The sequence below is a fragment of the Balaenoptera acutorostrata genome, chromosome 15, assembly GCF_949987535.1.
Source record: "Balaenoptera acutorostrata chromosome 15, mBalAcu1.1, whole genome shotgun sequence".
Classification (NCBI taxonomy): domain Eukaryota; kingdom Metazoa; phylum Chordata; class Mammalia; order Artiodactyla; family Balaenopteridae; genus Balaenoptera; species Balaenoptera acutorostrata.
In genome coordinates, this window is record NC_080078.1 from 42,098,904 (window position 1) to 42,112,919 (window position 14,016).

General features: G+C 46.9%; 1 protein-coding gene across 1 annotated transcript in view; it reads left to right on the forward strand.

Moving 5' to 3' along the window:
• The window catches only part of SLC24A3 (solute carrier family 24 member 3), a 473,993-nt gene that overhangs the window by 442,051 nt on the left and 17,926 nt on the right, over window positions 1–14,016 (forward strand). Inside the window, exons 13-15 of the mRNA XM_057530157.1 lie at window positions 4,590–4,756; window positions 7,586–7,700; window positions 8,866–8,978. Coding sequence (XP_057386140.1) covers window positions 4,590–4,756; window positions 7,586–7,700; window positions 8,866–8,978 — 395 coding nt within the window. The remainder of the gene's footprint in view (window positions 1–4,589; window positions 4,757–7,585; window positions 7,701–8,865; window positions 8,979–14,016) is intronic.

The window sequence follows — 14,016 nt, forward strand, 5'->3', positions numbered from 1 at the left end:
TAACTGTGTGGGAGTATGTAAACAGACGAATATATAGGACATGTGTGTTATGTGTGTGTATGTGCATATATGTACTCTGTGCACATGTGTGATTGATTTAATGTGTGCATGTAACATGGTTTCTATATACTGTGTACATTTAATATAGTGTATATTAATACACGAATATTTACACATATTTAACATATTGTATATTATATAATATATACACCTATATTAACACATGTTTTTGTGCATATAACATACATATAGGTTGCATACGTGTATTTATTATATATACCTATGCATAGTATATGTATCTATATGTCTACACACATATAAATTGTACTTATATTCTTACCTCTTATGAGAAGAAAGCCTTCTTACTACTGACTGACAGAAAGAGAAACAGTTACATGTGTATGGAGGTAAATACACTTCCCTGGAGCACAGGCTGAAACAAAATACACCAAAATATTAGTATGTTTATCCTAGGTGAAATTATTTTTTGTTTTCTCTATATTTTCCATTTTAACACAATGTGCATTTTTATTGCCTATATCATTAGAACAAATGTATATACTTAGTTCTAGGTCTGCAATACTGAGCGATGACTTTTCCTCCATCTAACAGTATCAAGCTTCCTAAAAAGCTTGATGAGGCCTGTAACTCAGTATGGTCTCAACTGGTCTCAAAGCAGTGACCATTTCATAATACATAAAAATACTGAATCACTATGTTGTGCACCTGCAACTAATGTCATACTGTATGTTAATTATAGCTCAATAAAAATAAAAATTATTAAAAGTTTTAAAATACATTTTTAAAGGACTGTAACTTGGGAACAAGTTCTCTGCTTTTTAGGAAGCATGATGCTCAAAGGGGTGCCGTGTGCTGAGTCCTAAGCTCACGCCCTTGCTTCATCCCCTGACTCTCTGGCTGATTTTGAAAACATCACATAATCGCTGCGACATCAGGTTCAGGTGCAGGGAGTGTTGTTTTTTAATTCACTGCTGTGTCCTCAGCACCTAGAGCAGTGCCAGCACAGAGTGGTGTAGTGGGCGTTCAATAAATATTTGTTAAATGAATGAATAGACCTACCTACCACCAGCCGGGGGAGGCTGTATTTAGACCACATGACAGTGGAACAAAAGATGGAAAAATGTCCAGAAATACTGGCTGAAAGAAGAAGGGATACAATTTTGACCCCTTTGTTCAGAAATGGGAATTTAGACTGGCTGAAATATGGACGATCCTTATCTGAACGCTCCTGCTGCTTAAAATCACTTAAAAAGCACATTTCTGCATCACTTGGTTTGTTTGAGGAGTTACATTTGTTATATTACATTTAAAGGTTCGTTGCAGATGGTACTCTGAATTTCTGCTTTGTTGTTGTCAGAGTGGAGCTGTAAGGTAAAGAAAGCATATCATTTTTAATGATAGTGAAAACCATTTTCTAGATATAATGCCCTTCCAGTGTCCAGTCAGAATTTTTAAAGCAGCTGAGAGAAAAAAACTCCGAACTCACTAGTGTGAACTTAACACTGCTTGCAACTTTCCCTCACCAATATCATTTGCTAAGCTCTCGCCGTCATGGTTCTGACCTCATTTTCTTCTCTTTTTTATTTTCTGAAGAATGACAGAGCCAGATTGAAGTCATTTCTCTCCCCATTCTTGTGTTTCTTTGTTACTTTGATTGGGTGTGTATTTTAAATGAACCAAGTCTCTCTCTCTCTCTCTCTGTCTCTGTCTGTCTGTCTGTCTCTCCCTCCCCCTGGGAGGACATCAGGAGGACTGGGAGGTCAGTGAGGGGATGCCGAGGGCCCCAGGTGGATCCATCCCTTATCACCACAGTGCAGGGTTTAGGAATGTGCGGAATTCCGGGAGGCATTTGGGATCCAAGGATCTGGCAGTGTTCTGGATGGTGCAGCGTTTGAAAGCCCCTCACAGAAAACTCCCAGACAGCCTTGTTGCTTTGTAATCCAGCCAGACACAGCCAGTGTTCTCATTGTTCACTCGCCACCTCCAAACCTTAAATCTAACCAGATGCATAGCAGCTAATGGAGAGAGACTCCTCCTTTCTTACAAATGTGTTCTCTTTGCTTTATTGTGCACCTGTAAGTGGGATGCCCTTAGATTCTCAAAAACAAATAGTTTCCTTTGGTCCGTCTGATTAGGTTGTTCATAGTTACGTCATTACTGTTGATACTAATATGTATGGAGCATGTGATGTGTGTCCTGCACTGTTCGTGGCATCAAAACAGAGAGGTGAGCAAGCTAGAAAAAATACTCGTTCCTAAAGAGCTTATATTCTAGTTTGGGGGCCACTGAAAATAGTGAGGAAACAAATAAACCTGTTAATTTCAAATAGAAAACATTTGCTATGAAGCAAATAATTGCAGGTGATGGGAAAGCAAGGAGTGGGGTGGGAGGGGATCTCAGACTGGGTGATCTGAGGGGTCTGGTGACATTTGTGCTGGGAGGTCACCTGCTCAACAGGACAGACACAGCCACAAGCTCTATCCAAAGGGAACCACAAATGCAAAGTCCCTGAGGCAGGAGGCTTGGAGCCAGGGGAGTGTGTAAGTAGGGGGAGTGGCAGACAGGAGCCAAACCAGTCAATGATTTGCCTTGTGGGAAGATGTGGTTTTACTCTGAGGGCACTGGAAGCCAGTGGAAGGTTCTAGAACCGTTTGCATTCTGAGACTCTGGCTGTCAGTGGCACGCAGATGGAGGTGGGGCAGGTGGGGGAACTGGGAGTCCCCTTAGGAAGCCAGGTCTTCAGCCAGGCCATAGATGGAGGACTTGGTCCAGGGAGAGGCCATGGGGATAGGGAGATGCAGACAGATCGAGTTCCCTGGGCAGGTGGCCAGGGTTGAGGTGGGGAACGAAAGAATGGGGAGTCAGGAAAGATTCTGAAGGTTGTGAGTCTAGTAACGTGCAAACTTATGTTGCCCCAACCCCTATCCTAATAGTTCATTTAATTCTGCCAGCAACCCTCAAGCTCAGTGTTTCTGCGTCCACATTTTACAGATGAGGAAACTGAGGCTTAGGGAATTTAAGTAACTGAGGCACTCGACTCTGGCAGAACGGGGACTGGACCCAGCGCTGTCTGATGAGAAAGCCCCCATCTCCCTCTAGAGACCACCCTGCCGTCTAGGGAGACCAGGGGCCAAAAGTGGCGTTGTGTAACTTTACTCTGCAGTTTTCCTCTTAAATAGTTTTAGGAAACTGTTTGGAGACTGGTAAGAGATGTATGAATAAGTGCTGGATGCTAGCATAAAATTATAAAATAAATTGTAAAATTATAAAATAAATTTTATTCATACTATTCAAAATGTAATTTTAAAAATACCTCCTTAACTCTGGAGGGAATATAAAATGGAATAATCATTTTAGAAAACAGTTTAGCATATTCTTACAAAGTTAAATAAACACCCACCCTATGACTCAGCAATTCTACTCCTGGCTCTTTGCCCAAGAGAAATGGAAACATGCCCACAAAAATACTCCTACAACTCCCGGCCTCTTTCATTGTAATACCTGAAAACTGGCAACAACCCAAATCCCATCCACAGAAGAATGGATAAACAAATCGTGGTGTATTCACAGGATGGGACACTACAGAACAATTAGGAATGAATTACTGACACATGAATGAAACTCAGAAAACATTATGTTGAATAAAAGAAGGTAGACACACAAAAAAAATACTATATGATTTCATTTATTTGAAGCTGGAGAACAGGAAAAACTAATCTATGGTGGTAGGGGGGTGGGATGTTGACCAGAAGGATGCACACAGAGAACTTTCTGGAAGATGGAGATCTTGATATTTCTTTTTAGAGGGGAGTTAGCACTTAAGCAGGATGGTAATAATGGCCAAAAGAGAACTACTGTGTTTTTCAGATCTGAGGCTACAAGAACTCGTGGTAATGTCACCAAAATAAGCATTTATGGGTGTCTCTGATACTCAGCACTCAGGCAGCACTCAGAGATGGTAGGATCAGGTCATCACTGACAGATCCATCATCTTGTCCATAGCAGTAAGTAGTTAGAGCCAGGAAGCAATTATGGATTTGCAAATCCATAGCAGCTTGGGATGCAGACACTCAAGCAGTGTTTTGACAACCTTGAGAGCTTTCAGATGGTCTTTGAAGATTTCGGCAAGTTGACAGAGGATGTTGATCAATTCCACTAGGTGGCGCTGTGCCCGCTGACACCTTAGAATCTGGGAAGATGTAGCTGCCTATCCACCGGGAGAAGGACCCAGAGGCAGCTGGCGGTCTCTACCTCCCCTCCCCCACCTCCACCCCAACCCCTCACTCTCCCCCCACCCCGTTTGTATCCTGAGAATCCTCCTCATCCTTTCCCACCTGGCTCCAGTTGCCTGACTAGCAGGTGGTAGTGGATAACTTTTTATTCCGTTTGGTTTTGTTGCTGGTGGAAAGCCATCTGAGTCTACCGGGAAAAGAGCAACATGGTCAGGCTTATTTCACAGGCCTTCCGTTAGGATGTAAATGTCCGGGGACAGCCGTGCAGAGGGTGGAGCAGAGAAATGTAGCTCGCTGACTTTTTTTTTTTTCTTTTTGCCATTGTTGTTTTCCCAGCTGGCAAACTGGAAACAGTGAAATGGGCATTCACCTGGCCCCTGAGCTTTGTCTTGTACTTCACTATCCCCAACTGCAACAAGCCCCGCTGGGAGAAGTGGTTTATGGTGACCTTCGCTTCCTCCACACTGTGGATCGCAGCCTTCTCCTACATGATGGTGTGGATGGTGAGTCCAGGACCCCGTGCAGTGCCAGATCTCTTCAGAGAGAAATACTCTTAACCAGAGGGGAGTAGGGGCAGGGATTTCAGCCCAGTAACTGTATCAGTCAGCTATCGCTGCAACACACTGTGTAACAACCAGCCCTAAATTCCGTGGTTTAGAATCACAAGACTTTATGCTCCTGCTCACATGTCGACAGGGAGACCATAGAGTAACTGATCTTAGTGGGCACTGGCTAAGCAGTCTGCTTCCAGCTCCAGCATGGTTACCTTTGATTCAGGCAGCAGGTGGGGTTCATGTCTACTCCGTGTGTGTGCTCATTTTCTTTGGACCAGTGGCTACCTGGGGAATGTCTTCTCACGGTGGATCATTGGAATGCAGGAGGGCAAGTGCAAACACAGGTGCCTCCCAGGCCCTTGGCTTGAGACTTCCACCCACACTCCATCAGCCAAGCCCGACATCCATGGAGTGGGGGAAATATACTCCACCTGCTCTAGTGGGAAGACCAGCAGGGTCACAGGCAGCCAGCGTGAAGGAAGGGTGGGAGGCATGGGGGAGCTGACAATCCCATCCATCATAGTCACTCCTCATCTCAGCTCAGTTTCTTCAACCAGAAAATGAAGTCATTGGACCAGGTGAATGCTCAAGGGTCCCTTCTGAAGCTGAAACAGTGATTCAAGGATTGGCATGGATTGAGGGACCATTGCTCAAAAGAGCCTCTGCCCCAAAGCCATTCCAGGAAACCCAGCCACCCAGAGTGCACTTCCCATCTATGACTCTGGTTTCTAACTGAGGAGTGAACCTAATTCATTAGAATTAGAGTTGGGCAGAAATTAAAAGCCATGACTAAATTATGTGCATATAATCATGCTTGAGCATCAGGTAGAGATGCAGTATAAATTCTGGAGAATTAAACTCAAGAGCTAAAAAAAGGTTCTGAAAAGATTATTTTGGAGGTAATAACAAATGTGTAAACCTGACACAATTAACTCGTAATTATCCCGTGCCTTCAACATCACAGACAAACAGATAATTTTTTTTCAACCCAAGTCTTATAGCCAGGGGTTTCTCCTTCATCCTGTGTTCATTGACGTTTTTATTTGACACATTCATTGGGTGCCAGGTTTGGGGAATAGCATTGGTGTCCCTGAACTCCAGGTGGCCCAGTGGTTTTCTCTGAAGTCCACTAACACGCAAAGTAGCTGACAGATCCTAGGTTCACCCTCCTTCTGTTTGCCTCCTTCCTCTTTGGGGGAGGTTCTGAGAAGCCCTGAGAAATGGCCAGGAGTAAGCGGGAAACCAGGAGAAACCCCTGAGACCTGGTCCAGCCACCCGGAGAACCACTTCCCCCAAACGCCAGCATCAGCCGTAACCATGGTAACCACAGTAACACCGGGGGCGGGGGCAGCGGCCCCTTCCCAGGCCAAGCCCCATGGAGCCAAACCAATTCCTGTAGAGACCCCGCTGAGGGTGAAAAAGGAAAAACAAGGGTTAGCCAGGACGCTTGCAGCTCCATTTCACAAAAGGCTCCAGAACAGCCAGAAGAAACACTGTTTCTGCTCTCACTTTCCTCCCTGGAGAGGGGAAAGCAGAGAACCTGAGGCCACTCCAAATTCAGTTCAGCACTGTTTGAAAGGGACCAAGCCAGGCATCCCTACGGATTTAACTAACATCCCCCAAACCTTTGGACGGGGAGGGAGTGAGGCCAGGCTCCAGCACAGGGGTCCCAGAGGAGCTGGGAGGAGTGGGCTACTTACCACAGCCCATTTACATTTCTTGTAATTTTACAGAAAGTGAGGGAGGGCGCGTGGCATCCCACAATGACCTCGTCGGTTCACCTCCTGCAAGTTGTCCTCTCCTGAAGCCAGCGGACCCGGGATGGGTCTCTTTCCACTTACTCACTTTTGCCACTTGCCCCTCCTCACGCCTTCTCATCCACTGCTTTCCTCCCAGTTTGCCCATCTGGAAACTGGGGGCCAGAATGGGCTCATTTAATGGGATGGAAGCACTGCCTCCCCGTCAGCTGTTCTTCCTCCAGCTAAACCCCTCCTGTGTAAATAGAGGTGTTGCCAGTGCCCACGGGCACAGCCTGAATGCCCAGGTGGGAATGTCCCCCCACCCCGGGCCACTCCCCAGTGCGTGGGCCTTGGGCAATGCCTCCGTGTCCTTGTGTGATGAATGGAGATAAGCACCTACTCCCTGGGGTTGTGGTGAGAATTAAATAAGTTAAAGCCCACGAACATCACTCAGCACTAACAAAAGTGCCTGAGTACTAGATAAACGTAAGCCACTGTGGAGCAGAGGATGACGTGGGCAGAGATGACGTCCCCAGGCTTCCAGCAAGAGAGGAAAGGAATCAACTGCTTAGGGCTTTTCCTACAAGGCTGGATGGTGTAAGTCAGCCCCTTCCCAGCTCCTGTAATGTCTCATTATGCAGCCAGCGTGGGACGTGGACGCTTGCGTTCCCAGCACAGCATGGCAGCCATCCGTTCTGGGTTTCCCAGGAACATCCTGAGTTCAGATACTGTCCCTATATTGCCTTTTCCCAGAAACCCTGTTTCTCCGCTCTCAGGCCGCCTGCCTCACCCAAAGGAACAAGTAAGAGAGGCCAGTCTTTGGTTGGAGAGCATGGGCTCCGTAACTGCACCCCGGTCCCCTGCCAGCAGCCCCGTCTGCGCCCTGAGATGTTCCTCGCCCTCTGTCTTGATACAGAGAGCAGACGTGGCCCCCAGAGAGATTGCCCAGATTGCAGACTTTTCAGCTTTTTGCTGGGAGGGTCTGCGGGCAGGTGGGGCTGCTGCCAGCCCTCAGCTCTCCTCTTCCCGCCTCTCCCAGGTCACGATCATCGGGTACACGCTGGGGATTCCTGACGTCATCATGGGGATCACCTTCCTGGCAGCCGGAACCAGCGTGCCCGACTGCATGGCCAGCCTCATTGTGGCCAGACAAGGTGGGACCCCGAATGGGGCGGGGCTGGGACAGGAAGGCAGGACTTCCTACTTGGGGGACGGGGGGAGGTCACAGGGCAATTACCGGGGCACCAAATCCCAGCAGGGAAGGAGCACTGGGCCACTTCAGTACCATGCTGGTCAAAAGGCTTCCTGGCATCAGAATAACAAGGAAACAAGCCAGCAGATCCGCCCTCGAGGAAGGCAGAGACGCTTCCTAGGTCGCACCCACATCCTCTCTGGAGGTTGTATTACTTCTATTATTAAAAATAGTAATAAAGACAATGGGGGCTAACCTTTGCTGAGTGCCACAACTGAGCAGAGCAATTTAAGCACATGATCTTACTTAACAACTCTGTGAGTTAGGGACAATCATATATGCATTTTATGGATGAGGAAACTGAGGCTTCAAGAGGACAGACCTAAGGTTTACCCACTGCAGAACCCCTCAAAGTGCCAGCTGCCAGAGGTCACTCTTCAGTGTATGACAGGCCCTTCCTCCCTCAAAACCAAGATCACAGTTTACCTGCCCCGCCCTAGGTGGATGCTGCCCAGGTGGCCGTGCACCTCCCAGCCCCCACTCTAATTTATGTGCCTGATTTGTGCGGGAGGAGATTGGTTTTCAGCAAACACAACCTGTGGCTCCCAGCCTTAGCACAGTACCCTCCACTGGTCCTTATGAAATTCTACTGGTTACATTATTTTCCTTAATGTTGCTCAGTTATTTAGAAGAAGAATTGGATACAGCGTAGAGCAGATGGGTGATGACACTGAACCATGGGTTCAGTGAACCGTGGGTCGGTGAACTCAGGAGCCCTTTATAGACTGCTGAGTTTATTCGTTTCTATAGGATGCTTCAGAATTTTTGGAACCATAGTTGGTTTTCAAATTACATTTAACCGATGATCATATCTGAAGTAAAGCTCAGCAGTTCAATAGAATGTATATTTCATTCTGTTCTATTGAACAAATGCACACAAAAAAAGAAAATGTGTATTCAGTAGACTATTTGACAATCTGTATCATCCTACAGTGATGGATGGCCTGGGAGAGACCCGGGCACGTGGGTCTCTGGCTGTCAGACCAGGGGCTCAAGAGAGTCCTTGGGGGGCCAGGGCACCCCCCAGGGACCACCTCCCTCACTCAGGTAATCTCTTGTCCTCGCAGGCATGGGGGACATGGCCGTGTCCAACTCCATCGGGAGCAATGTTTTTGACATCCTCATTGGCCTCGGGCTCCCCTGGGCCCTGCAGACCCTGGCTGTGGATTACGGATCCTATGTAAGTGGTTTTTCCGCTTTTCGTGGCCGCGGCCACTGTGACTGTGTCTCAGGGCAAAGGAGGTGTGGAAACACTCACATGGAGGGGAAAACAAATTCTCCTGGCCAGGTCCTCGCGAGGTCAGGCTTATGTGGGAACTTCCAGGACTTGAGAGCAGAGCCGGTAGGCAGTTTCTGGGGAGGGCCAGATAGTAGATATTTTAGGCTTTGCCACCTGGACGGTCTCTGTCACAGTTGTCATCAGCTCTGTTGTGGTGGCCTGAGGCAGCCACGGATGATGGCAAGTGGATGAGCGTGGCTGTTTCAGTCCAACTTTATGTATAGAAACTGAAATGTGAATTTCAGATAATTTTCACACGTCATGATACATTATGATTCTTTCGAATCTTTTCAACCAATGAAAAACGTAAAAACCCTTCTTAACTCGTGGGCTGTGCAAAAACAGCTGGGGGGGGCCAGGTTTGGCCCATGGGATTTGTTTGGCATGCAAAATATTTTTATTCATGAAGGAAGGGCACAAAATACCCAATGCTGTCTCTGCCAGGGACCTGGCAACAGTCAGACCCCACAGTGATGGCCCCCGCGCTCCTTCTCAAGGCTAAGCCAACTGTGACTCCAGGTGGATTTGCAGGTGGGGGACACGGGCGGTCCAGGTAGATTTCAGGGCTCTTTCCCAGCTTCCCAAAGTGTCCCTCCTCTGCTCATGGACACTTCTCTCCCAGACACTGTCCAAAGGTGGAGGGAGAAACTGCAGTTAGAGGTTTCTCTCTGTATCTGGAAGAAAACAGTATTATTTATGCCTCTGAAGTTTTCACACCCAACCCAGTGTCGGGTGGTTCTCTAAATGTGTTACTGAGCATTGCTTCAGTCTATCTGTGTAATGTGTTGTCAGTAAGTGTATTTTCTGAAGAAAATATGGTGGCTCATTTTATCAGATGATGGTTGTCTCCGAGTTGCTTCACTCATGGCTGTTTCAGGTAGGGAAGGTGTGTCCGGTGATGAAATTGAAATCCATGCAGAAAGGCCACACGTTTTTGGTTCATTTGAAGCTACCTGTTGGCAGAGAGGTTTCACCAGAGGGTAAAGATAAGCACAAGAAGTTGGAAGGAAGTAGAACGTGTCCTAAGGAGCCGAGATCTCTTCTCTGCTGTCTATGAAATTGCGGGATGACGTGGTGAGAGAGGACGCATTACATTACCTGAGGGGTCTGGGAAGGCTCCTTACAAGAGGTGACTGTGAGTTGAAGTCTGAATAACTAGAGAGAGACAGCCATGGGAGAACTGGGGCAGGGCAGAGCAAAAAGCATTGCAGGCAGAAGGAACAACCCATGCAAAAGCCCTGAGGCAACAGTGCACTTGGCCTGTTGGAGAGAAGGAAGGCGTTCAGGGTAAGTGGAGCAGAGTGAGCCTGGGGGCTCATGGCCTGAGATGCACTTGTGGGACAGGCAGGCCCAGATCATGTGGGTGCTCGTTTGACAGTTAATAAAAAATGACAACATTCAAACTGACGAAGTATATGGATTTACAAAATGATGTTTTTGATGACTTTTATGAGTTTTTTTTTAACTGTGATTTTTTTGTTTTTTAATTAATTAATTATTTATTTATTTACTTATTTTTGGCTGTGTTGGGTCTTCGTTTCTGTGTGAGGGCTTTCTCTAGTTGCGGCGAGCGGGGGCCACTCCTCATCGCGGTGCGTGGGCCTCTCACTGTCGCGGCCTCTCTTGTTGCGGAGCACAGGCTCCAGACGTGCAGGCTCAGTAATTGTGGCTCACGGGCCTAGTTGCTCCGCGGCATGTGGGATCTTCCCAGACCAGGGCTGGAACCCGTGTCCCCTGCATTGGCAGGCAGACTCTCAACCACTGCGCCACCAGGGAAGCCCCTTAACTGTGTTTTAATTGATCTTTCTTTAATTACCAGAGAGACTGAGTATTCTTTTTTACATGTATTGGCCTTTCGGGTTCTTCTTTAGGATAATTATCTCTTTATGCCCTTTACCCAATTTTCCATTAGAGGTTAATGGTCTTTTTGTGGGTGAGTTGATTTTTTTTTCATCTTTTTCCCTTAATAAATTTTTAAAAATTTATTTTATTGAAGTATAGTTGATTTACAATGTTCTATTAGTTTCTAGTGTACAGCAAAGTGATTTGGTTGTACATATATATACATTCTTTTTCATGTTCTTTTCCATCATGGTTTATCACAGGATATTGAATATAGTTACCTGTGCTATACATTAGGACCTTGTTGTTTATCATCCTATATATAATAGTTTGTATCTGCTAATCCCAAACTCCCACTCCATCCCAACCCCATTCTCCCTCCCCCTTGGCAACCACAAGTCTGTCCTCTATGTCTGTGATTCTGTTTCTGTTTCATAGATATGTTCATTTGTGTCATATTTTAGATTCCACGTATAAATGATATCATATGGTATTTGTCTTTCTCTGTCTGACTTACTTCACTTAGTATGATGGTCTCTAGGTCCATCCATGTTGCTGCAAATGGCATCATTTCATTCTTTTTAATGGCTGAGTAATATTTCATTGTATGTATGTACCACATCTTCTTATCCGTTCATCTGTCGATGGACAGATGTCCATTGGGTTACTTTCATGTCTTGTCTATTGTAAATAGTGCTGCATGAACATAGGGGTGCATGTATCTTTTTGAATTAGAGTTTTGTCTGGGTATATGCCCAGGAGTGAGTTTTAATCCTGGGCCCTAAGCCCAGGAAGGAGGACCACTTAGCCTAGGCTGACTGTAATGTAAACAGATGCTCACCAGAGGCCAGCCCTTCAATGGGCCCCATCAATGCTCCCGAAACACCATGCCCCCCTGACCACCTGCTGTCTCGGATATTGCACAGAGCTGAGCTAGCACCCTGCAGACTCACAGCCACTGAAGGTGCCCTGCGCTTCCCCTGCTGGAGTCTTTCCTCCTGCAGACCCTGACTCAGATGCACACACTCCCCGTCACTCTTCCCATTTGAAATGATGTTCCTCCCTCCAGGTCTGTCGCAAAGCCCACTTCATTCAGGACTCCTTCCTGGACCCCACCACCCCCCACCGCCGCCAAATGGGATCTCTCTCCACAGCCTTTATTTCTACCTCAGTCACGGCTCGTCCTAAATCTGTGAACTTGCTTCATCTTATCACATGTTAAGTGGCATGTAAGAGAGGCACTGAAGAAATGTCATCCAGGTTGGCCCCTGAAGGAGCATCATCCATTGGGTGGTCACAGGATTCCAGATAATCTTCCCAAGATTCCTAAGAGTGCCATTGTTGTCAGTCAGAATCTGATGAATGGACTCACATCAACCAAATTCACAAGAGTTTGATGTATATGCTAGAATGCCAGCAGACGTACTAACACAGCCAAGTGCCAGATAGAAAGCATACTTATTCCCGATGACTTGCGCTCTGTTTTCCTGGGGAAAGATCTTATGGGGGAGGTATCTGGGGAGCCCCATGACCACCTTCAAGTTCACTGACTCACCAGGAGTACTCATGGGACTCAACAGCAGGTCATAGTCGCAGCTAAGGTTTATTAGAGCAAAGGGTTTAGAGTAAAAGCCACAGGCAAATAAGATGCATCAGGAGACGTCCAGAGAGGTCAGGTGCAGGCCTCCAAGTCCTGCCTCACTACAGGGCCACGTGCAGGAGATGGAGTCTGAGGCTCTCTGGAGGGCTGGTCAGGTAGACACACTCCTGCAACATGCACAGCCGTGATCACAGAACTCAGAATCCCAGCACAGACACCAGGTACACATCATAAAGCTTGCCGAACATCCTTCCAAGCTGGTCCAGTATGCCCCATCGCTTCCAGTGTACACACCAACATCGTCAGTCTGTGACATAAAGAACATTCCAAGGGCCACGTTCTCATCGGCCTGAGAGTTCTAGGCTCCGCTGGAGGCAAGCAGGATTGAATAACCAGACCTGCTGCACTGATACCTTCCCCACGGAAGGTCAAGTTAGAATTTTATTTCTCAGAATAAGCATTGCTACTACGCTATTACAAATAACCACAAAATCTCTCTGGGGTAGCCCGACAAAGGTTTATTTCTTGCTCAAAATCCGCTGCAGATGTTTCTATCCTGGTAGCTCCCGTGGACGCTTCAAGCAGAAGCTCAGGGATTGAGGCTTATTCCATCAGGTGGTTCTACCATCTTGGAGTCCTTCTCCAGCAGCCACTCAGAAAGCCAAGAGGGCAAGGGCACGGAGGATGGCGCAGATCGGTTCTGGATGAGGCCTGGAAGTGGTCCATGTCCTGGCTGCCCCGACCCACTGTCCAGATAAGTCATACGTTCCCGTCCAGCTATAAGGGAGCTCCAGGTCATTAGTTGAGCTGTGTACCCAGGAAGGAGTGGAGACGCGGATGAGTCCTGCGGTCCAGGGTGTCCGGTTGAGAGTGGAGTCCAAACAGGAGGGATTTGCTGGATAACCTTCTACTGGAGCTGCTGAGTTGCTGCCGTCCGAGCGTCCACCCATATCGTAGGGCCTGTCTCTCTGCCGCCCCGAGCTGCCCCCTCCACTCCAGCCATGCTGAGTGCACTGACTAACCCGGCCTCTGAGCTCCTTTCCCTGGGTCCCGTGTGGACCACCTCCCTTCTGGTTAACACATCTTTTCTGTACTTAATCTGAGAACAGTATTTTCCACTGTGTTTACACTCTCATTAAAGCCTCGCTGCTTCCTTTCAATACACGTCACCTTGATTCTGTTTTGCCATTCCTAAAATAATCTCTCGGGTTTTTCCTACAGTCCACGAATCTGAACTTTACTTTTTTCTTCGTTTTCTCTGATTATAAAAATAGCTCATGGTCTTCATAGAAAATTAGAGGAACTTTAATTAGAGAAATTCTAATTAGAGAAAACTCTAGAGCAGTACCTGCCCAACAGAACTTTCTGCAGTGATGAAAATGTTCTAGCCGTACTGTGGGATATAGTAGCCACTAGCCCCGGGAGACATTTAAGCACTTGAAATGTGGCTGGAACAAGTGAAGGCCTGAATTTTTTAATTTTTATTTTATTTTAATG